Below are 24,051 nucleotides of genomic sequence, written 5' to 3'. Positions count from 1 at the left end.
TGACTCAAATGAGTAGGTTTGACAAAAATTTCAGTTTCAATTAACAGGTATTTTATTGATAAATCCACAACAATTCTGAAGAGCTTAAAATATTTATTTTAAAGGCTGAAAAGCAATCCTTACCTTCCACTGAAGAGTAAGAGAATTTTTGGTCCGATTAGTTATCCTGGGCAGATTTGGAGTATCAGGTTCACAACTTGCTGTGGTAAAACTCTCTGTTTCTGAAGGGCTTCCCTTTACACAGTTGCATTCTACTTGGACTCTAAAGTGGAAGAGTCAATAACATTATGCTTCAAAATCTGTATTGTTTCCAAAGAAAACCAAGCATTTGGAATTAAGTTGTTGCCTTGCTGCTTCATTATTAAAATATCACTGTTATAAATAAATAACTGGGGGAAACATCTTGGTCAATAGAAGCAATAAGAAAGAAAAGAGTCCTTTACTTTGGATGTACATCATTACCATCAGTCGGCTTTAGTTTTGCAATTATATTTGAAATATGTCTGTTATTAACTGTACTGTGGTTGGAAAATAATGGCAGCATTTTGCAGGCTCATTATCTGTTGTAGTGATATAAACTTATATTATGAATAATTCTTCTGCAAGTGCTTTCATCAGATAAGCACAACAAAGCTGTTGATGTATTCTCAGAGTATCCTCTGCACTCAAATGAGTGTCCTGCTGAGCGTGTTCACCTTGTCCTTTACTTTAGTAAGGCTATGAATTAGTTCTCCACATACTTCAAAAGAGTGAATTTTGCATCTGTCTCAAAGAGAAATGGCTTGTTTTTCAAAAGGCTTGTCTCCAAAAGGAAATACATGATAATGACCTGGTCTCCGCCTGCCCCCTAAGCTGTGCAGCTATGCCTTTTTCCTCTTCTTTGGGTCAATGGCACATTACTTTCTTCTTATTCATCTGTTCCTTTGAAAAAAAACCCAAAACCAAAATTCTCCAGAAGACCCTTTCCTCTGATTACCAAGGTAAGATCTGAGTTGCCATCTTAAGAAGATAAAAAAATCCTGATATATTTTTGATGCATGAACAGCAAGTCACAGGAAATTTGGCTTTATAGATTTCACAAACAGAGAGAAGACATTCAAACAGTGACTAAAGTTGAACACAAAGTTGTTTGCGCTTGCATACAGTTGCAAATATGTAATACGTCAGTTATCTTGGTGGTTGAGTCGTTCCAGTCTTTATTGATTTTCTGCAGTGTTCATACTGGCAGAAATATGTTTAGGAAGAGCTTGGATGGCCAAGCCACCGATTCCTACATACTGCCTACAACAACCAGAATTAAGCAAGAAAAAATATTAATGTATCCTGATAGAAGAGGACATAGAAAAAAAATAATTTCTAGGCATTGACCCTTATGCTCCACGAATTTTCAACCTTAAACTTGTTGGGATAAAAAATATGTAAATGCTACTAAAAAGAGGAACAAAATCACTGGTAAACACTTTCATCTGAAAGAGCTTAGAGCCAACTTACCATTCATCCTTCTCTTGACCTTGTGCTCCAGGCAATACAGAGGCTCAAATTAAATGAGAGCTGTCATAAGAACAGACCAACCTTCTTTTGCTTACAGTTTGACAACGAAGACAATACTCTGGAAAACAGCTCTGGGAGGTGTAGACCCTTTCACACCAAAGGCTGGGAACCTAACTCTCCCACTTGAGCAAATGTCAAAAAGGCTATAGTATGAGGCAAATCCTACCCTAAACTTGATGTGGAAGGAGGCAGAACATTGTTAACTGGGAACCATTCTCTGACACACTAATGTTCCCTGTGCTTCCTACCAGCTGCCTCTAAATTGCTTCCCTTGGTCAGTACACAGGGATTTTGGAATTCTCCACAAAATCAAGAGAGGCAGGACATTCAGTCATGTCTAAGAAGGTACTCTACACTTTCCATTACCTCCTGAAAAGGCACTTCTTTTCAGGAGGCCTTCATTTCTGCCTTCGCAATGTTATTTATTTGTAAACTGCTGTATTTACGCTATTTTTTTTAAACCAAGAATCACAGAGTAGTTTGGGTTGGAAGAGACCTTTAAAGGTCAGCTTGTCCAAACTCACCTGCAAAAGCTAGAGAAATCTTTAACTAGAACAGGCTGCTTAGAGCCCCGCTCAACCTCTCTGTGAATGGTTTCCAGGAATGGGACATCCACCATCTCTCTGAGCAAGCTGTTCCAGTGTTTTACCACCCTCAGTGCAAAAAATTTCTTCCATATATCTAGTCTAAATCTACCCTCTTTTAGTTTGAAACCATTATCTCTTGTCCTATCACAACAGGCCCTACTAAAATGTCTGTCTCCATCTTTCTTAGAGAGCCCTCTAAGTACTGAGTTTTCTCCAGGCTAAACATCTTTTGTGGCCCTCCTCTAGAGCTACTCTAACAGGTGAATGTCCTTCTAATGATGGGTATCCCAGAGCTGAACATAGCACTCTGGGTGGGGTCTCACCAGAGCAGAGCAGAAGGGCAGAACCACCTCCCTCACCCAGCTGGCCATGTTGTTTTTGATGCTGCCCAGGACCCAACTGGCTTTTTGGGCTGGTTGCAACTGCACATTGTCAGGTCATGCCCAGCTCTCCAGCCACCAGGACCACCACATCCTTCTTGGCAGGGCTGCTCTCAATTCCTTCATCCTGCAGCCTGTGTTGGTACCAGGGCTGCCCCGGCCCAAGGGTAGCACCTTGCACTTTGCCTTGTTAAACCTCATGAAGTTCCCATGACCTCACTACTCAAGCTTGTCCAGGTTTCTCTGGATGGCATCCTGTTCTTCAGGTGTGTCAACTGCACTACTTTGTGGCTGACACTGCAACTGCTTGGTGTTTGCTGCTGGAAGCTCACTCAATCCCACTGTCTCTGTCACTGATGAAGATATTTGACAGTAGCAGTCCAAGACAGGCCCCTATGGGACACCACTTGTCACTAATCTCTATCTAGACATGGGGCCACTGACCATTATTCTGTGAATGTGACCATCCAACCAATTCTTCATCCATCAAGAAGGATACTGTGGGGGACTATCTCAAAGGTCTTACAGAAGTCCAGACCAGTAACATCTGCAGTCCCCTTGTCCATTGATACAAGTCACTTGATCATAGGCCACTTGGTTCGTCAGGCAGGACTTGTCCTTAGTGAAGCTGTGCTGGCTATCCTGAATCACCTCCTTGTCATTCATGTAGCTTAGCATGGCTTTTAGAAGCATCTATTCCACGATCTTCTCAGGCACACAAGTGAGGCTGACAGGCTAGAAGTTCCCACAGTCTTCCTTCCTAACCTTTAAAAAAATTGGTGCACTGTTTTCCTTTTTCCAGCCACACAGGACTTTCCCTGGTTGCCATGACTTTTCAAATATGATGGAGAGTCGTTTAGCAACTACATTAGCTAATTCCCTCTGGACTCTGGGATTAATCTGATCAGATGGAGACTTACATCCAGGTTCCTCAGGTGGTCTCAAACCTGTTCTTCTCTCACTATGGGAGGGACTTTCCTCCCTCAGTCCCCATGCTGCTGCCCATCCACTGGAGAGGTGTGAGACGTTGCCAGTGAAGACTAACGCAAAAAGGTTGTTGAGTACCTCAGCCTCTTCCTCATCCATAGTTATCAGTTTTCCAGTTGTGCTTGTTTGGGAGGATACACTTTCCCTGACCTTTGTTTCTGGCTGGCAAAGCTATAGAAGCCCTTAGTCTTTGCATACCTTGCCAAGTTCAGCTCCAGATGACTCTCTAATATTTAAAAAAAAGAGGGGGAAGAACAACACCTAACCACATCTTCCTTATCCTATGCTATTTCTTCTGACCTGCTGAAGTAGTCAATTCTGCTACAAGGGTAGAATTACACTGAGCACATTTTGTCACGTGTATGGGGTCAGGTTTACTGATCTACTGGAGCCAAGCAAAAGTAGCATGATATGACCTCCAGGTGGCCAAGCAGGGAGCATCTTCCAGGGCAAGACACTTTGCTGCTTGTGGAAATTAAAAGCAGCATCTGTGCCTCGCTCCAAGGACAGAAAAAGGTGACTGTGCTAACATAAAGGAAAGACCATGAATGTAGGATGAATGTGCACGAATCCTGTCTTATGTTGTCCAACATGGACTGAGTGGTTAGCTAAGTCAAAAATGCTGATTGTGACTCAAAAGAGGGTGAGAAGTGATTAAGACCCTCTCTGAAGACTTAGGCAAATACGCAATGAAACTTCTAAAACATTTCCACTGAATTTGATGAAGAGAAAGTGAGATACTCACTTTGCATGGTAATCAGTTGCTGGCCTGAGATCATTTACAGTAACTTTATTTTCTTCTCCACTGGAAAGAAACACAAGTTTGTTTTAAAGACTGTTTCGGAATTCCATACATTTATAAAAAAAAAGATGAGTATTATCTAACTCAAAACACCTTCTATGAAATATATTTGCTAAGAGTTTCTCTTTTGCTAAATACAGCAATGTGTAAATGCATTTATCTCTGAATTTTAGAGGATTCCTGTGTTATTTGGGTCCTTTTGCCTTGGTGGTTTTGGGGCACTTTCTTGTTTGCTGCTTTCTAAAGAGTAGCAATTATTTTCTCCTTTACTTAGTAGGACAAGCTGCATGTGGATGCATGTATGTTATTACTCAAAAAACCCACGAAGTATTGTAGCCTACAGCAGCTCAGTCCAGCCTTGCAAAAACAATTATATAAACTGTACCCGACTGCACATACCTACTTGTTAGAGCCTAGGAAAGAGAAAAGGCACCAAAATAACATCTGTTAGTCTGCTTTTGCTGACATCAGCTTATCTTAGCAAAGGTCATTTCTCTGCTGCTAGTTTCTTGAATAGGGATACTCAACTTTCAATTGCATGAAATCCATGGAAGGTGACCAAGATAAACTAGCTAGATACAAAGGTTTATAACTGTTAGAGAACTCTATACCCTTAATTCTATATTTTACTGTCCTATTTCTCCAAATTGCAAAAAACTGACTGAAAATTATTTTGTTAGGAATTAAACAACTGAACAGTTTTGTTTGCTTTGCTACTGCTATGAGTTGCATTCTGTGTGAATTTGCTTGTTTTTCTTTTCATATCATAAGACTGTCTCTTACCAAGATCAATTTTAGTGAAAGGAGGGATAACCTTACTGGGAGGAGAAGCATGTGCTGATATAAAAAGTAATAAATCAAACTTCTTTTTCTCACTACTTGTATATCTCACTATGTGAGAACTCATGGTGTCTAGTGCAGCTGGTTGAAATACAGCTAAAGTGGTATTAAAATATGCCTCCAACATGTAAGAACAAGATCTTTACATTCCAGTTGATGGCAGAGACTTCAGTAATAAAATGAAACAAATACTACTGAAAAAAGGTAGCTAATTTCAAAACAGAAGTTACACAAAACTCCTAATGATTTAACTTTCTGGAAACAAGCAGATTTTTGATGAGGTTTTAAGACACATCTTTCAGTGCAGCAGTGACCAAATAAAAATAGCCAACACCTACATGTACACAGTTTTGTACTTTCCATCTTTTCCAGTACTTGAAATCATCACTTCGTAAGTATAAACCTCTGGCATGTCATTCTTGTCTGTGTCTTCTCCGGTATCACTGGATGGAGGGGACCACATCAGCAGTGCTGTTCTTGCCTGAATATCAGATACCTGTACAAACACAAAGTTTTGAGATCTCTGCCATTTAAATGCTATTGTATATAAATGTTACTTTGCCACAAAAGATCAAAGAAGAGAAAGGAAAATCACATAGCATTAGCACATCAGAGTATTTATACTGATACACTAGCTACTAACTAATTTTACAGATGAAATCAGGTTGGAAATACAAGGAATGCCATGAGAAAAATGCAATGCCAGGCAGGAGGCTGCGGGCAGAGATGCCTGTTGGTACATAATGCCACCCAGTGGGCTACTGAAACATGGACCAGCGTGTTGGCCAGGGATGGCAAAGCACATCCTGGGACATCGGGCACTTAATTAAAGCATGCTAGTTCTAGCACCTTTTTCTTGGAAGCCATTGGTATGATGACTTTTTTAACACCTTCTTGTTTTTTATGAAATATAGGGAGATGAAAGCATGTTCAAAACGTCCATATACATACACATAGAGACAATAACCTGAAGAATTTCTGTAGTGGTGTCTGCCTGAGCACCCTACCCATTGCAAAAAGGCCTGGATAAGAACAGTTGGTGTGACAGAAAAATAGGAGTATGTGTGTCACAGTATGTATGTGGAGGTCACAGTGTGTGTGACCTCCAACTTTCCAACAAGTGGTCCCAGCACACTAATCATGCCAAAGGGCAGTAACCCCCAGGTGGGTCAAATGGAAACAGAGAATCACAAGAGACTCCTGAAACATAGAAGTCACCAGCTTTACAAGTGCAGAGGTAGCATGAAAATTGGTAATGGGGGAGGTGAGTAAGAGATGCTGTAGCGGAACAGAGCGATGATCAAAATCTAGCCTGACAGTGCGAGAAACTGCCCTGCCAGCCACTGCTGCCTTAACCCAGGCCTGATGGATGCTGTGCACCCCAGATGATGCAACAGCATCTTGGGGCACAGCAGGCATGGATTTGCAGCCCAGGTGAGTGCATGTGACCTGGTGGAGAGCCTTCTCAATGGTCTGTGGATTAGCAGATTGTAGGGAACAATAGATTCTAGGGAACAATGCAGTCACACACAAAGCTACTGAAGTAGCCACATTTTCCAAAGGAGACACGTGACTAGAGGCACCCACACTCCCAAAAGAGTGGGCGCTGTCTGAAACCATATGTGCTGCAAGGGGCTGAGGATGCTTGTGTCCCTTGTAGGTGAGTGCACAGGTGCATGCAGGTGGTTACAATTTTTTAGGATCTGTTATAGAAGAATGCCTAGAAACTTGTGGCAGTTCATAAGTATTGCACATCTGCTATCGTGGTTTATATGTTGCACCCACCTACTGTTTCAAATAATTTATAAGAGAACTCAACACACATTTCATTATATGAAATTACTACTTTTACAATATGACTGTAGTGTATGTCTATTTGGGGAATAATTGCTTTTGAAAATCTATTATCAGAGTATCAGAATCAAAAAACTATCTTCACAACTGGTGCTCTCAAATTACTATCATCTAATGAACTGAAAAAACTGAATAGGTCAGCTTCAAGAATGAAGCAGAGAGGACATGACTTATTGATAGCAAACAGAATGTGCGGTATGTGAGCCTTATGTGAGCCTTAATGTCTTGGAAATAATGTCACTAAACCATTATGCACTAATAGGACTGTACATCATATCCTAAAAGGGATTAAATGTTGGTATGACTAAACACTGAAGTTTCTCTTTAAAATCTGGTTAAGAAAAGTTCCATGACTATCTTGATGGAATCACCAACTAGACAAACACTATCTATAACGACTGCAGTAAAATTCTAGCATTTTTGTAAGTCTCTGGAGTTGTGGGAAGCATCTGATGAAGTTCCCCCCTGGCCAGTCTTTACCCCACCCTCCTGAGTTGCAGCAAGTGGCAGGAGATCCTGAGGAAAAGAAATGCAGGTTCCCCAAGGACCTACTGTACTTCAGGACTGTTAGATCTATTTTAAGATGATCTGTTCTTAGGTTTAGCTACTTTAACAGTTGAATTTTTTCCCCTAGTACCCAGGCAGTGTCTCTCTTACTACCAGCTAAGACTGCTAGAATTTGAGTTTCCCCTCACCTATAGAATCTGATAATTCTCAATGTTCTCCTCATCTCCTACTGATCCATTTTCTTTAGTGCTTTGACCAGAACACCCCATCTAACACTTTGATAATGCCAAACTGCCATCTGAGTTATTGCATTTCCTTCATACATAGGTATTTTCTACCACTGTGAGAGATATGGAAAATGTATTTTTGAAGAGCCAAAATTTAAGATCAGGAGAATCCACTACTATTATGTGTTCTGAGACACTTGGGAGTGGCTTTTTAGAAAAACTTATTACTTTGTATACTTATACAAGCAGCTGCAATTGATTCTGGATGCAACTCTGAACACCATGTGTTCTGCAAAGCAGAGTTTAATACCTGGGTCAGGCTCTAGCACTGTAGAAACAAGAGGTGAGCTTGTCTTCATTAACAATCCAGCTTGCCAAAGTGAATACCCTTATTAAATATGTTACACATGCCATTTGGGTCAAACAAAAGAGCAGTTTTATCATGGGCAATCTGGACTGCATTCACAGTAACCCAACATACTTAACTATGAGTGAGGTGTATCCCATGCCAGAAGTCCGCAAACATACACAGAACCAGAAAGTATTATGTTCTCCAAAGGGATGTATATGCTATATAACCAACCCTGAAATTCTGAGCTTTTATTGCCTCTTATTAAATACTCGGCCTTCTGCATCATACTTCATTTGGCTTTTACTTTTTCAGGTCTTCTTTTCTGCTTACTTTGTTATTTGGTTAACAGACATGACAGCTGGTGAAAACTTTGCTCAATCACCGAGATGCAATCTGCAGAACCACTCCAATTTTAAATCTGGGTATAAATAGCTCAAGACCCCAAAGTAGAAGGGTCACCTGGTGCCAGTATCATTTAATCAACTTGACTTAACACTGCCATTTATGAAAGGATAAGGAGTCTGGAGGTAGCAAAATTGAGGCATTCCATAACGGCATAGAACTGAAAGGTATTTGTGAATGAAAGATCATGATGGAGACCACCACCTGATTTAGATGTGCATGCCCTGGACCCAGGCATTGAGACATGGGACAGCTCAGGACAGGTGTCAGCACAGCTCCAGGCTTTCTGGAGTAGGATATGGTGCAATGGACACTGTACTGGACAGCACCCTGTATGATCATCTGATTGTATGGCCACCCCCACAGCCAGTACTGCCCATGCCAGCACGGTTCACCCAGAGAACAGAGTACTGATGATCCAGCAGAAACCACAATCCTCATAGTAAGTGCTTCAGCCAAAACATTAATAAAAAATCTTCAGGAATATTTCTGATGAGAACCACGAAGAGAAGTCAAGAAAAAAAAAGTCCTTGTTTATTTGAAGGAGAACAAACTAAAAAAGTGAAGGAAAACATCTCCTTGATGGAACTGTGGGTGACTCGAGATCCTGCAAGGCCCAAGTAGGTAACATAAGACTCCTATCACATCATACCACACTCCCCCAAGCTCCAACATCAGCTAGACTTCCACCCCCTCACAGCCGTGACAGTCCCTTGCCTTCATAAAGCATAAGCCTCTCCAAGTGCCAGAAGTCTGGCTTTCTGCCTTGTGTACACTCTGAATCTGCCTGTGATGCCTTCTGAGGCCTGCAGAGATCACTTGTGGCACACAGCTATACGCAATGACACTCAAGCAAGAACACGGTGGGGAGAGAACTACTGTTTCTTTACAGTCTCATTCAGAGAGAGTTCAGAATTCCCCTTGGCAATGCAGTCATTGCTAACATCCCAATTTCAGACAGCTCCTACCTCCATGCTGCTTAGCCACCAATGACACAAGGGGCACTGAAGACATGTCAACCCATCCTGATACTCGGACACAGCAGGACACCAAGTGTTCAAGACTTCCTCTATACCATCCCTGCTCAGCACTTGGACAACCACCGATCACAGAATGGTTGAAGTTAGAAGGGACCCGTGGAGGTCATCTGGTCCAAATCCCTTTTTTAAGCAGGGCCATGTAAAGCCAGCTGCCAGGAACTATGTCCAGATAACTTTTCAGTATCTCCAAAGAGGAAGTCTCCACAAACTCTCTGCCCAAGTTGTGCCAGAGCTGATGTCCTCACAGTACGAAAATGTTTCCTGATGTTCAGAGGGAACCTCCTGTGTTTCAGTTTAGGCCCACTGCCTTTGGTTCTGATGCTGGGCACACTGAAAAGAGCCTGGCTCCATCCTCTGTGCACTTGCCTTGCAGGTATCTATATACATTGATAAGATCCCCTCTGAGCCTTCACTTCTCCAGGCTAAACAGCCCCAGCTCTCTTGGCCTCTCCTCATCAGGCTGTAAAGAAACATATGAAAGAAAAATCAAGACTAGGGCACTAAACTGGGGCAAGGTTACCTGGAAAGTGAAGGGAAGAAGGTAGGTAGCAGATGATTGGAGGAAGCAACCGACTGACTGGATGAACCCATGGCAAGCTCTTCCTGGAGTTTCAGTAGTATGGACTATGCTACAATGGGGAACACAGGCTGTTTTTACTCAGGCAAGATGGTGGACTCATGATTGTAGTGAAGACTTTTGGAAAAGATGTGCAATCTTCACAGAAAAGTTGGGACCAGGTAAGCTACAGACAATGAAAGAAAAAAACACTGTCCTGCTCTAAAATTTAAGAAACTACTGAATTTGGCAACAATGCTTTAAAGAGTATCTGCACAAAAATATGCATCAGTTTTATAAACTGAAAATATGTTGGTAAATTTTCAAGCAGGTAGGTCAGAAGTCCACTGCTGATAGTCACCTTCTGTGGTGAATTTTATGTCTCTCTTCCCTGAAGCTGCCAAAAACTCTTAAAAGAGAAATAGGTCATATTTTTTCTCTACTTTGCAAATAACGTTTTACAAAACCTCATTTTTGATGATGTTTCCAAAACCTTGCCAGGTATCTCTCATGCACAGAGATATGTAGTATGTAAAATTGCTTCCTGTACAATTAAGACTAAACAAAGTTGCAGGAAATTGAGTATGGATTCTGTAGTTATGTTAAGCATCATATTCCATTAAGCAGCATCATTATGCTACTGGCAATGTTACAATCTCTATGTTTTTTAAATAATTCTGTTAATATTGAGAGTCACAGAATAGCCAGAAGAATTCTGCAGTGGAAGTATCAAGACAATTTTAGTTTCATAAATGTTCATACACTAAAAATTGCTCTGGTTGTTTATAGTACAGTGACTGGAAATTAAGTGAACTTGCTTTAGTATGGAAAATTAAAGACCCTTTAAACTTAAGAGAGAGAAACAGAGGTGCGATTGTGTAAAATAGCAACAGATATATTCTGATTTTATGGAAAGCTTTTGTTACTTACCACTGGCTTGGCTACATTAGAAAGAAGTGCTTCCAGTGCTTTTGTTTCTTCATCCTTTTCTTAAAAAACAAAATCAAAGCAAAAGAGAAGTACCCATGAATATTGTGCAGTAACTTTACAGTGAAATAGCTCTTTAAATTCAACAACTGCACACAGAAGCATTTATAAAGTAGAACATCTTGCTAACTTGCATTCATCTAGGACAACATGAAACCAAAAAAGCTTCTGAAGAAGTTGTTAATATAAAACTATTTCTAAATCCCTTCTGTGCTTTATGGAATACAGAAAGCCTGGTTATAATTTATTAATGTATAACTTTAAACCAACTGTTGCCCTGGAGAACTTAAGATCTTGGATATTTCCCACAGATTTCTCTTTGGATGTAGATACAGTCAGGTTACAGTATGTTATTGCACATCAGCTGGAAGCCTCCTGGTAACACTGCTGGCCTTCCTCAATTGCAAGGGAAACAATCAAAGGTGTTTTGTGCCAGCTGAAGGTATAGCTGAGCTTTATAAAGGATTTATAGTCTACAGAAAGCATTTTATCTGCTTTTCTCACATAATATTTACATTTTATTATCTCAATAGTGTAAGTGAACAGGCTACTCAGTTTTGAAGGTGTGGCCAGGCATTTTTAATTCATTTAACCTGCCTTAAACTAAACATAAAAGAAAAACAAAGCCTGACAAAATTCTCAAAAAAACAGACCAAATCTAATTACAATTCTTTGTTTTTAAGATGGCTTATGCTGTTGAAACAAATAAAATGCTTTTCTGACCGGTACGACAACTCTAAGTCACCGCCTTCTGTTTGGCAAGTCTAAGTCACAGTACACAACTTTCCCCAATGCCTCCTAAAATAGTTTTGAGAAGTGGACATTCCCATCTTTCATATAAAATATTTCTATGGAAACATCACTATAATTTTTGTAACGTGTAAAAAACAGTATATTTCATCACTTGTGCCTTGTTAAAATTAGCTCATAGACAGACACCAACAAACAGAAAGTAAACTAGAGCCTAACAGAAAGTAAACTGCCACTCTGGAACTATAGTGACAAATATTCAGGTTTAGAGCAATAGTTCCCAACTTCTGATTTTAGTTTGTATCTCAAATGTGACCGTTGGTACTAAGCTTGCATAGGATATCACCTACACATGTTTTTAAACAGCTCTCATAGGTTGAGATTTCCTGGTTTTGATTACATGTACTTTCTTCACAATTCATTTAGTTTACAGCAATCTAACACAGATCAGCACAAAATTATTATCTCAAAGCAAACTTCAGAGAATTGAGAAAAATCATGGTTTATTTCCCTTAGCATCACCAATTACAGTTCCTTATTCTGAGAACACTGCTCCTGGCTGATGACATGTCTTTGACGTTATGTTCACAGTCTGAAGGACTATGGCAGAGACCTCAAAGTTGCATAGTGACACAATATCAGATTTGACAATGACTGTATGACTGAGTGAATTCAGTCCATCTATGAGGTCACAAACTTTCCAGTGAAACAAGGATATTAATAATAAGCACACTCCCTATGATAGTGTCTTAGAAAACATGAACTCACAGGGACTAATGTAAGGACCAGCCTTTTTCTACAATGGTCTTTCAACAGTGAGTGCGTAGGGATAGATCAATTTTATGTAACAGCAGTACCTCTTTTCCAAAATATTCTTTATCAAGTTGGATGTATATTTTTTGATTCAGACACTTGATTCTTTCCATGTTTTCTACAATAACAAGCAGGCCATCAATATTCTGTGATTTCTTAAAATGCAAGCACTCTGAACAAAAGAGAGATTTTTCTTTAAACAGTGTCACAAAGTGCAACTCATAATATTTCCTCAAATTTACATGGAGATTTCCATACCAGTAGTTTTTGTTTTCTTAGGCTCACATTCCCATGTGATGAGCAGGCTGATCACCCTTCACTCCACTCTATGTAAGTCAGGGCACTTAGAGGCTGCTACTCAACTTCAAGACTGTCAAAGTGTGGTGTTCTATTTACAAATGTTATGTTCAGCCACTATATTAATAATATATGATTATTTGTCCAGTCCAGACACTGGACTTGCATCATATGTTAGTATGTGTGTATGTGCAGTATTTTTGATAACACCTACCTTCTACTTCTGTATCTGTCTGAGAATTGCTTTTTCCTTTACCCAAAGACTTGCATTTGGTAGAACCTGTGCTTATTCCAGCTGCATCCTGTCCTTTTGTAAGTCCGTTAGGTTCACTCGTAGGAGACGGACATTTCTGAGGAGATGATGGAGGACTGTTTAACTTATCCTTCTGAGTTCCATGACGATCTTTTAACTTTTTTTGTAACCTTTCATATGTTTTACTAGACCTTTCATCTCTAAAGTTGGATCTTCCATGAGCAGGCAGAGTATCTAAACGAAGGAAGGAAAAAAATCATTAAGAACAGAACAGAATTTTTAAATTTACCTAAAAATGCTATGCAAGTTAAATGTGCACCTGTGTGTAAAGCTGTATCTCTACTCCCATTTGAAAACTGAAGTGTCCAGCAGCTAAACTGATACACATTAAATGAACATTAACAATATATTAGGGAAGAGAGTGTAATCTTTCCCTCCCCCATATTTTCTCCACTTAAAAATTACTCTTGAAATGTTTCTATAATATTCTTTGAGCTGTGAGGTACAGGAGGAAGTCTATACAGAAAAAATGTGCTACTTTACTACACTGGAGGAGGTTTGATCTAATGTTGAATAAAAAAATCCATTACGTTTTGGAATGCAGCTAGAGCTCTAATACTTTAATGATACTTCAGCAGGAATCAATAGGGAAAACACCCATAAAAGCATAGAAACATGGAACCTGTGTTCTATGGGGCAATGGAAAGACACTAAAACACTGAAGACAGCTTGGCCAGGCCTTGTAAGTGCACTACACCTGTACACAGTAACCCCAGGCATTGCTGCAGCAGCCCCGAAGTCTCATCTGTAAGTCAGAACTGGCTTTGGAAAAAGGTCAGCATCAGACTACTGACAGCATTAAACTGTGAATTGGTGAACTCCTTTATCCAGTTCTAACATTTGTATTCATTTCACCTTTATACTTAGAAACACTTTATGCTTAGAAACACTGACTCGAGACTTTATATACCACATCTTTCTTCAGTGTAACCCTGCCTATGATAAATGCTGAAAGCTTTAAAAAAAAATCCTTCAAATTCAAAATCACCATAGAATTTGCTCATTTTCAGGTAAGTTGGATAAGTCAGTTTGAAGTAGACATTCTTTTTTATTCGTTATAGATAAGAAGTACTGAAAATAAAATCAAATAAGAACTTCCTAGCAAGGATAAAAAGAAAAAAAATCAGAGAACTTCTCAATTTCTGTTATTTTTTTAAGTCAGCTTAATTCACAGAAAGCATGACAGAGGACTTCTAGATAAACTGTGTCTATTTTGAAATGTGATTTTTCACTACCTTTAGAGAGTTCAGTGCTCCTGTCAGGGAACTACTGTGCTCTGTGAGCATCTGGCTGTTTTCTGTGGATTTTTTTTTGGTGTTTTTAAAATTTTTGTTTGTTTGTTTGTTTGGCTTTTCCCTTAAATTTAGATTCCTGAAATAGGAGCCTAACTGTGGGTTTTGATTTTTGAAAGCTACAGCCAAAGTCAGAGATCCAGAATTAAATATGAAATCTGTAGCAAATAAATAACAAATTACAGTATTAATACTTAACTTTGCTAAACCCAAAGGCATTTTACATACATATTGAAAATAAAACAAACAAAGAATCCCACTTCATAATTTTTTTACATTAGCCGTTTAGTAAATTATACTTGAATTAATATTTGAAGTGGTATAACCTGGTAGCAGAAATATAAAAACAAAATTATTCCATTAAGAAGCATCATTTTATCTGTTTAATTATCATACCCCAGTTTCTTAATTTAGCAAACTAAAAGCAAACAACTGCCATCTATAAGAAGTCAGGAAATTAATAAAACTACAAAGAAGCACCCAAAGAGCATCTAGTAACGTACTATTATAAAAGTAGTGCAAGAACAAATAAAGTACAATGTAAGAATACAGAAACACTAAGAATTCCAGGAAGATCAAGATATTAGTATATTCTTATCTGACCACTTTGCTCGTACTAACCATTCAAGCTCAGCAAACTGATGAAGGCCATTTTTAGGTTATTTTAGTGGTATCACAGAATGTTGAAAAGTTGTGTTTAACCTCCCTCCTCATAGCTTCTAGCTTTCTCTAAAAACAGAAACCTAGAACTGCTCTCTGGAAGTCTTTCAAGGTCAGCACCTGCCTTATCTAAAGAAAAGCAAGTCTACCAGAAATGTAAATATTAATCTAACAAACCAGCCCCCGAGTTTGAATACAAGTACATTTTGCCTCCAAACCACAGTAAAGGCCGATGTCAACAGCACTATCAAAGATGGCTTTAACCACTTTATTAAATTTAGGTTAGTGGCACTTCATAACTCCAACTGGACTTCAAAGGGACATTGAATTAAATGCACATAGTTTTATGAAAAATTAACCACATTTTTCCCTAATACTAAGAATTCCTATTTCATACTTCAAACGGGATGTTTGCAAGACAGGAGATCTCAGAACTGTGCTCAGGCATGGATTTAAATGCTGAATCACTACAAACACTTTCTGCATCATTTTCCTGGGAAAATCTGTAACTTACACATGTGAGAAGCAATCTCTTAAGTTTAGTGGATCACTTAACAGACAACCAAATAAATTAAAAGAACTTCTGGAATAATCAGCTTCAGCCAAATCAAGGTTGGTATCCATGTAACTTTTTTCCATATGACTCCCATTCAAGCTGTAAGTCTTGCTTAACAAAGCCCACACAATAACCTAACAGATGCTGGAAATGAGGCAGAACATTATTCCCTTTGTCAAAACTTGCAATAATTGGTGAGCTACTTACCCACATCCCCATAGACTTGTGAAGTGTGATACTGTGGAATGTACTGCGTTGCCATGTCACCGGCTCCAGTCACAGGTGAGTATATGTGACGAGGTGGAGGAGCTATCATGGCTGGAAGAGGAAGGAAGCCAGGCAGTGGGGGATGTGGAGGCCTGTGTATCACTGCGTGACCACCAGGATGAAATTCTGGAGCCTGGGGAACCACCACAACCCTTCGAACACCATTATCCTCAATAACCTGTACAGTGAGAGACACCACACACCAAAAGAGAAATGACAGTCTGAAAAATATATTCCTATAGATCCTTACACAAAATCAGGAATAGTAAATCCCTTCAATCTGATAAAAGGAAAACAGGAAATAGCAAGGGAAAAAAAGGGACACTAAAGGCCTATGTTAAGTGTATTAACTGCAGCAATGTCATTAATTTCTCAATGTGGTGGGGAAGAAAATTTTTAAAAATCTGACTGTAAGAGTATATAACAAACAACCTGGGGTATTAATGGCACGAGCCCAGCTTCTCCTAAGGGTCCTGTTTCCACCCTCATTCACACCACTTGTATGCTACACTGCTGTAGGATTTGTTTGACAGCATAACAACTAGATTGCTCCCTAGAAATGAACTGGTGAACTGACAGACTTCACTCTGCATCAATAGAGAGACAAAAGCGAAGAAGTGCCTGGTTTTTGCTCTGTCCCCAACTCAGCCCACCAACACTAACCCAGGAGACACCAGCCATACTGGCTCTGCAGCAACCATCATATGCATCAAGCTGTCAGCAAACAAACTACCAGGATAGTAGTCAGCCCTCTCAAAACTCCTTCACAAGTCAAGTAGTTCTAAAATTTTTTGTCTTTCTCCTCCCCATATCCTTCTACCTGTAAAGAAGTCTTGAATCCTGAAGAAAGTCACCTTAGAAAAAGGGCCTTTGTGGCAGCCATTGGCAGACTGTAGTGTAAGGGATTGTGAGAAATCAGCAAATGGGAGATGTGACATCAACCTATGTGTGAGGTAGCAGAGTGTGGCCCTTAGCAATGCTGGCAGAAGTTCCAGGCAGTGGCAGTAGCATATGCAATCCCCTGACGAGAATCTAAGATGCACAAAGCTGAGGTGCGCTGAGCATGGTACTTGTAGCATGTCTGGGCTGTGCAGCACATGGAGCTCTGGTGGAAAGCAAGCACAAGGGCACAAACTGTACCCACCAAGTACTGAAGCAAAAAATGTTCAGTAAATGAGGGCGGGTCACAAACTAGACCAGGAAGAAGGGTCTGCCCCTGAAGCACCTCACATCATTACCCTCTCTAAATGTTTATAAACTCACATAAATACATGACTACTGGAGACATCTAGAGATGATCTTGGCATATTTTGACTCATGTATTGTGGTATCAGTAAATTTAGTGTATGGGATGCCAACAAATAAAATGCTCTTAATTTCTTAGTAAAATGTTGTAAAGTCACAGTAGAAACTGCAATGGAAGGTTTAAGATGGAACACTTATTCAGAAAAGGGGGAGAAGAATGGAGCATCATGACTACATTGAATAGCAGGGGACAAAGCAACCCTATGACATAACTTTTCACTGACATTTGAAATGAGATGGGGACATGTACACATACACAAATAAACATCCTGGTGCAACAGGAACAGATCGATAGATCAAAACACTTAGTGCCAAGCTGTTTTCAGCTCCACTGTTTAAGGTTAATGGAATCATGCTTGGCTAGATTTAGCCCTGTGCCCTAGAGTGAATGCTTTCATCAAGTCTGTGACAGAAAGCTGCTTGGAGGATCATTGGTTTTACATGTCCCCATTAGGGGTTGATGTGCATCTGGTACATCTGGAACATAGCTTCTGATTTTGTTTTCTCTGCCAGCAATCTAATTTGTACAGCCCCAAATTATCCTGCTAGCTGAACCAATGAAAGGTAAGTGAGATTGGTACAGGAAATAGTTTCAAAACTTCACCACTGTGCAGAAAGAAACAGTGCTTTAGATAGAGCTGCATGCTTCTGGTACTGTAGGATATGCATATACAACAGCATTCAGAAGACACAAAAGTGTGTACACAATGGAGCTGACCTCACTTTACTTAACAGACAATTGGAAATTAATGTTACTTAAGTGAACACAGCTTTAAAAAACATGCATACCATATGACTTTAAGAAATGGGTTATTTTCTATACACAGAAATCTATCCTTCTTGGGAAAGAGTAATTAAAGACAATACAATTCAAATATGTGTAACCATAGCTGTGTGATACCCTAAAGGCAGAATATATTAGCAGTAAATACAACTAGAACTTCTGCTGTCCAATAAAATTCTCTAAACACTGAAATGTAGTTTTAATTATTTAAGTCCCTTTTGGTTACAAAACCCTCAAAATACTGCAACTTATTATGATTTTTATGAGTAAACTCAGATTATGTAGGAAGCAGCTCCCATTAAAAAACAAACAAGCTGCTTAGTTTACAGCCTGTTTCCTTGGGTCTGCTAATAGCCTAAATAACTTAGAAATAGTCACCCAATTCATACCAGCAGGGACCTTATGTTTAACAAGCCTGTAACTGTGTTTCCAGATCTAACATCTGCTCAATGGTAGGCCTCTTGCAGACAACTACACAGATAAAAATGCTCCAAAAAGCAGTCAGAGCATCATGCTGAGTCTATAATTTTAAGTTTAAAACATAAACAAGCTCTCTATTATGCCAGTTGTGCTAGCAAAACACGGTTCTGGCAGAGGCCTGTTTGGTTGAGTGAGCCAACCAAGTATCACTGGAAAACTCACTGCAGACGGTGAATATAGATGGCTTAGGAGAGGATGAATAAAGATGTGCTTTCTTTCAGTTTTACAACTACACTTCCAAAAGAAGAGGAAAGGAAAAGGAAATCAGCTGATGAATTGCTTTTTAGTTATGTGATATAAGAAAAGTAAATCTTTTATTCAATGGTTATCCCCAACTTCTAACAGAGGACAGTACACTGTACCACAGCCAAACAGGAACTGAAGCAAGCAGAGGCATAATAGAACTAAATGAAAATGGAGAGACAAAAGATCGTTATGTTGAAGTTCTTCCAGGCAGACAGCTTAGGACATTTAGCTGGTTTCCTATTCAATACAAAATATAATTGCAGCTGCTGACCTTTAAAAATATACTATACCTGAAGAAACCATAGAAGCTTGCTAGGACTGCAGAAAACTCTTAGCTCAATAATGTTAGACTTTCCTGTTTTGCAAGACTGCTATCAAATTTTTTGGCTTGTAAGAGGAACTCCCATCATAAACCTCAAAGTCTGGTATGTTTTGTCAGTAATAAACCCTTCAGAAGGCTTATAAACTACAGGTCGTTCCGGACTATGGTACTTCTACTCAGATGAAAACAGCAGATGAGTTCATTCCACCTGCACTCTGAGCTGGATAGATGTGAGACACCTGCAGTTCAAAGGTCAGAGTGCTGTGCTAAAACAACACCTGCTTGGACTAACAAACTCCAGTGAAAGGCTAATGAATGGGCTTCAGCAAGGCCCAACCCTTCAGCATCTTTAATTCAAACTGTCCTTAAAGGAAGGATAAACTAATTAAAAAAATATTTTTCAGATTGGCACACGTTACATACTTTTAAAACATGTACTTCATTGAATGAAACAAATAAGAAATATATTAAAATTCCAATTTTTACTTAGCTCTAAATTTATTTCTCTTCTTGAAAAATTAATTCTAATAGGAACTAGGACTTTTTACTATGACCTGAAGATATATGGACTTCTAGTGATTATTTATAAGTCATTTTTCTTCTGCCTGCTTGGGAACGCAACTACAAAGGATGCAAAGAATCAATTTACCACAGTAAACTTCCAAGAGATGAAAGATAAAATCAGAGTAGTAGTCTGCCTGCCCTAACAGCCTTTTCTTTTGCTAGAGGACAATTTTTTAATCTTGTTTAAATAATTTGTCCAACATCTGCTGACACTGTGGGCTTTTTTGTTGGATTTTATGCACTGTAGTCCCTTCACAGTGTACACCATTGGATACACACTAAATCAGAGGTAGACTGGTTATGACAACAAAATGTCTTGAGAGAGACTTACATCATGGGGAGTGGCATTCAACTGCTCTAACTTCCAGATCTGACCTACTAAGCCCTAGACTTGTTCTACAGGCGAGGGAAAGAAAGAGGCAGCATCTAAAAGGCCACACATCTCATTATAACTCACATGTAAGAAATAGCCAAGAGAAATCATCCTTTTAATCTACTTTACAGGATGTCCAGGTTATCTAGCTCACATTTAATTTCCAGGCATCTAAATTAGGAATCACACAGCAGTGAAAAAATGAGCCGCATTTTAAGATAAGTGGTGGAAACACTTATTTTGTGATAACCTAGTCCCAATGGACAGCTGACATTTTTTCCATGTTGTTTGCTGTACTTTTTCAACTGACCTGTTTTTCTCCTTATCTACAGGGAAATTCCCAGACATGAACTATGTAAATGCATAAATTATATACTATATATTATATATATATTGCTGCTACTATAAAATATCCACTAACATAGGAATCAGTACAGGTCCCCAAAAATATTTGGTTCATGATTGCATTTTATATTCAGAAAGCATCTAGTACATTAGGATTCTGAACTCAGCAAGGAACTGTGCTTGCTACTGTCATGTACATAGTTAATATATAACTGAACAGGCACAGACACAGCATGAGAAGTCTCCCATTTCAGAAATACTGAGAGGCGTCTTCTCTTATCTCCGTGCTTGATCATAGTGACTGAAATCTAACAAATTATCTTATTGAATTAGTGATTATGGTTCCAGTTCCAAAATTTGCATGAAAATAAAATAAGAAGCAAGTGAAGTGACATACCTGTGGGGCATATCCAGGAGGCACATAAATAGTAGGCACTGAACCATTTGGGGACATCATTGGAACCTGAGCAGGACCTAAGTGGGTTACAGAAATATTCAGTATAGCACTATTTAATAATTTGAGAAAGATGAAAGAACATACTGAGCTGTAAAGTCTCTGTGAAAAATATACAAGATAACATGGATAAACAAAGGCAATGAACTGTACAGATAAAATTACAGCATTGGGCATTCTTTGAAATCTAAAAAACAGTTGAACAAAACCAGAAACAAGCTAAAAAAAATCCCCAGCAGATATTTCTCCCATTTCTGTCAATAAGCTCACAGAAGAGCTCATGTAAGAACTCAACTGTTGACAAATCAAAAGAAATGCCCCAAGATGAAAAGAAATAGAAGAGACTATAAAACAGAAACAAAGATATTTGAAACCAGCTGCTGAAACCAGAACCTATTTAGGTTTTGAATCTATTTAGTTGAGAGTTACAAAGAAAATTACTTACAAAATAGCTAGTTTTTACTATGGTCTTATCAACTAAAGTAGTCTCAGTACCACAGCACTGGGAGGTGGCAAACAAGACATGAATTTAAGGTCCCATGGAAAAGGCAGTGTATTACCTACTAGTAAGTCTGCTCCAGCTAACTAGAAAAGTCAGGACACCATGATGATCCTTGTACCATGCAAACCATAAGAAAGGAGTTTACACACTTTTAGATAAATATGACACAATGGGAATGTGTTAAGGTGGCATTTGTAGATAAAGTATTGCCTAGAAAATCAGATACCTTCAAAGAGCACTGGGATGCTGTTACATACTTGGATTTTCAAAAGAATTTTGACAATATCTCTCAAAGACCCTTAAAGAAGTAATGCTGCCTTTGGTTAAAAAGGAATAGGTCTTTCCATTAATAATTGATTGAAGAACAGGAAAGTAAGAGAAGTAAATTATCAGCTTTCAAAGTTCTTCAAGTGATCAAGAGAAGAGTCCCACAGGCACCTCAAGAACCTGTTCTTTGTATTAGACAAAGCTTCCAGAAAAGCAAATGCACAGCAAGGTGATAAATTGTTGCTATGTTCTCAGAGAGCTGCAAAGGATCTCACAGTACTCACAGATCAGATGACAAAAACCCAGAAGAAATATTGTTGATAAGTGCCAAGTGATGCACCTGGATAAAACCAGAAATGTTTCTTTACAGCGATAAGCCATAAATCAGATGTAAACAAACAAAGTGCAGCTACTACATGGATTTCCAAAGAAATACCAGCCAAGTGGTGTTTAGTGGTATTCGTAGAAAGAGAGAACATAAAAAAATCATTACTAACGAACGGGAACAAGCAGAAAACATCATTATGCTGTAGTATAAATTCATGCTGTACCTCAAATCCTTGAGCAAGATGTTTGACTCCACCTTTCAAAAAGAACAAACAGGACTAGAAAAGGGTAAAAAAAAAATGTTTACAGTGGCTTTCCACCTGTTTATCAGGAAAGATTCAAGAGACCAGGATTCTTCCACCAGAAGATGGTTAAAGGGCTGGTAGCAGAGAAACAGTAAAAGACCTATTTAAAAAAACCCTAAAAATGAAAAAATAGATAATTTATAATTTCTCATTTGCAAGAACTAACTCACCAAGTTTTAAAACAGATAAGGGAATTTCTCATAAAATGCACAGCTAAATTGTCTAACTCCTTGCTTTAAGAACAGTGTCGAAACTAAAGATTAGGTTCCGTTTGGAAGAAGCAATCCATTAAGAGCTGTAAAAAAATATAAATACCACTTTTGTTTCACGAACAAGTAAGTTTCTTCTGTGTGCCTGCCCTATCCTTATGCTGTCTTCTTTAGTATTTGATACTGGCCCCTACCAGAGTGAGCACACTGGTACCTGCTCAAGAGGAATGGCCTTACGTTGCTGTGTTTCAAATACACAAGGGAACAAACACTGAATTTTAATAATTTTAATATTTTAATAAATTTAATTTAATAATTAAAGAAATATTGAAACACAATAGAATTTGAACAAGTTTCGTGACAAGACAAAATGTTGGAATTCAGACACTGGAGGCTGCATTCTGCAAATTTCAAATTCAGTCTACTGAAGCTACCAAAAGTACCAATCCAACTTAGTGCAGTTTCAGTAATACTTCTAAAAGGGCATTCACAGCTCCACCTTAATGATTTTTAAAATTCTGTTAGGATCAGCAAATGGAAAGTACATAGTAAATGCCAAGTACAGTAAATAAGATTAGCACATCTCATTCTGATATATATGGACTTCACAGAAAAATAAAGGTACCTCCGTCTGAAAGTAAAGAACAGGGAAAAGCAATGAAAAGCACTCCTTAGAAAAGCAGCATGCAATCCAACTTGATTACACATATTATAGGAACTTCTTTAGAATAAGACAGAAGTCTGCAAACATGTTACCTAGAAAGAATCACCTTTATTATCAACAAAATGCTAACCCACAACAGGGGGAGGGGGTGAAGACTTTTTAAGAACAAGGTCTTTTATGAATTATTCACTGAACTGTGCAACAGTGAAGAATATAAAGACTACAGTAAGCTATAAATTGAGAACTGAACATTCTTCCAGTGTTTTTGCTCATCTGAAACTGAAAAATGTTTCAGCAAAAGTTTCTCCTGAGTATGAAGTGCTAAAAAGAAAGTGAAGCAAAAATCAGCAAGAGAAACTTAAAATAGTGCATTACTTTACTACAATTCAAAAAGGTCAAAAATAATGGAAACACATTTATTGTAAGTTGCCATTGAAATAAATAATGGTTTAAATTCTTACATAAGAAAGTGGGTTTTATACAACTTGTATCTTGCATCACTTACCCGCAGTTTTTCTATAATGAGTACAAAACACTGATACTTCCATTAAACTCACAATTTTAAACTGTGTAATTTTCAAGTAAATGGAGAATTAAGAACACATTTACTTGAACTTCTTACAGAATACCATGTCCTTGGGGGATGACAAAACTCACATATGCAAGCGGTTTCTTTGAGAACTGGTGATTACCTGTATTTGGCTTTTCTGTTTTGTTTTGCTTTAAGAATCTAGAGAATATTGTTTAACAACCTTTTTAAGGTTTACTTATTTAGCACTTTAATCTCTCTAACAAACACAGAGCAGTTATCTCCCATCCAGTACAAAGGTTGATCCACAAAGCCATTCTCAGTATACCATAATCTAGCAGTCACAAAAGTAAAG

The 24,051-nt window shown here is 38.6% G+C and overlaps 1 protein-coding gene across 8 annotated transcripts in view; it reads right to left on the bottom strand.

The window, feature by feature from the left end:
• FNDC3A (fibronectin type III domain containing 3A) overlaps window positions 1–24,051 on the bottom strand; it is a 112,072-nt gene that overhangs the window by 29,130 nt on the left and 58,891 nt on the right. For 6 of the 8 annotated variants that reach the window (XM_030272703.4, XM_030272697.4, XM_030272725.4 and 3 more), the window contains 7 exons: window positions 20,837–20,913; window positions 15,961–16,198; window positions 13,147–13,419; window positions 11,016–11,074; window positions 5,486–5,643; window positions 4,251–4,310; window positions 124–262 (listed from right to left, as the gene is read on the bottom strand). In XM_030272703.4, the coding sequence (XP_030128563.4) occupies window positions 124–262; window positions 4,251–4,310; window positions 5,486–5,643; window positions 11,016–11,074; window positions 13,147–13,419; window positions 15,961–16,198; window positions 20,837–20,913 (1,004 nt within the window). The remainder of the gene's footprint in view (window positions 1–123; window positions 263–4,250; window positions 4,311–5,485; window positions 5,644–11,015; window positions 11,075–13,146; window positions 13,420–15,960; window positions 16,199–20,836; window positions 20,914–24,051) is intronic. The other 2 variants (XM_030272743.4, XM_030272749.4) reach the window with 1 other exon arrangement.

Source organism: Taeniopygia guttata, chromosome 1 (assembly GCF_048771995.1).
Source record: "Taeniopygia guttata chromosome 1, bTaeGut7.mat, whole genome shotgun sequence".
In the NCBI taxonomy this organism is placed as follows: Eukaryota; Metazoa; Chordata; class Aves; order Passeriformes; family Estrildidae; genus Taeniopygia; species Taeniopygia guttata.
The sequence above is the reverse complement of the archived record's forward strand: the minus strand, read 5'-3'. Positions and strand labels throughout refer to the sequence as shown.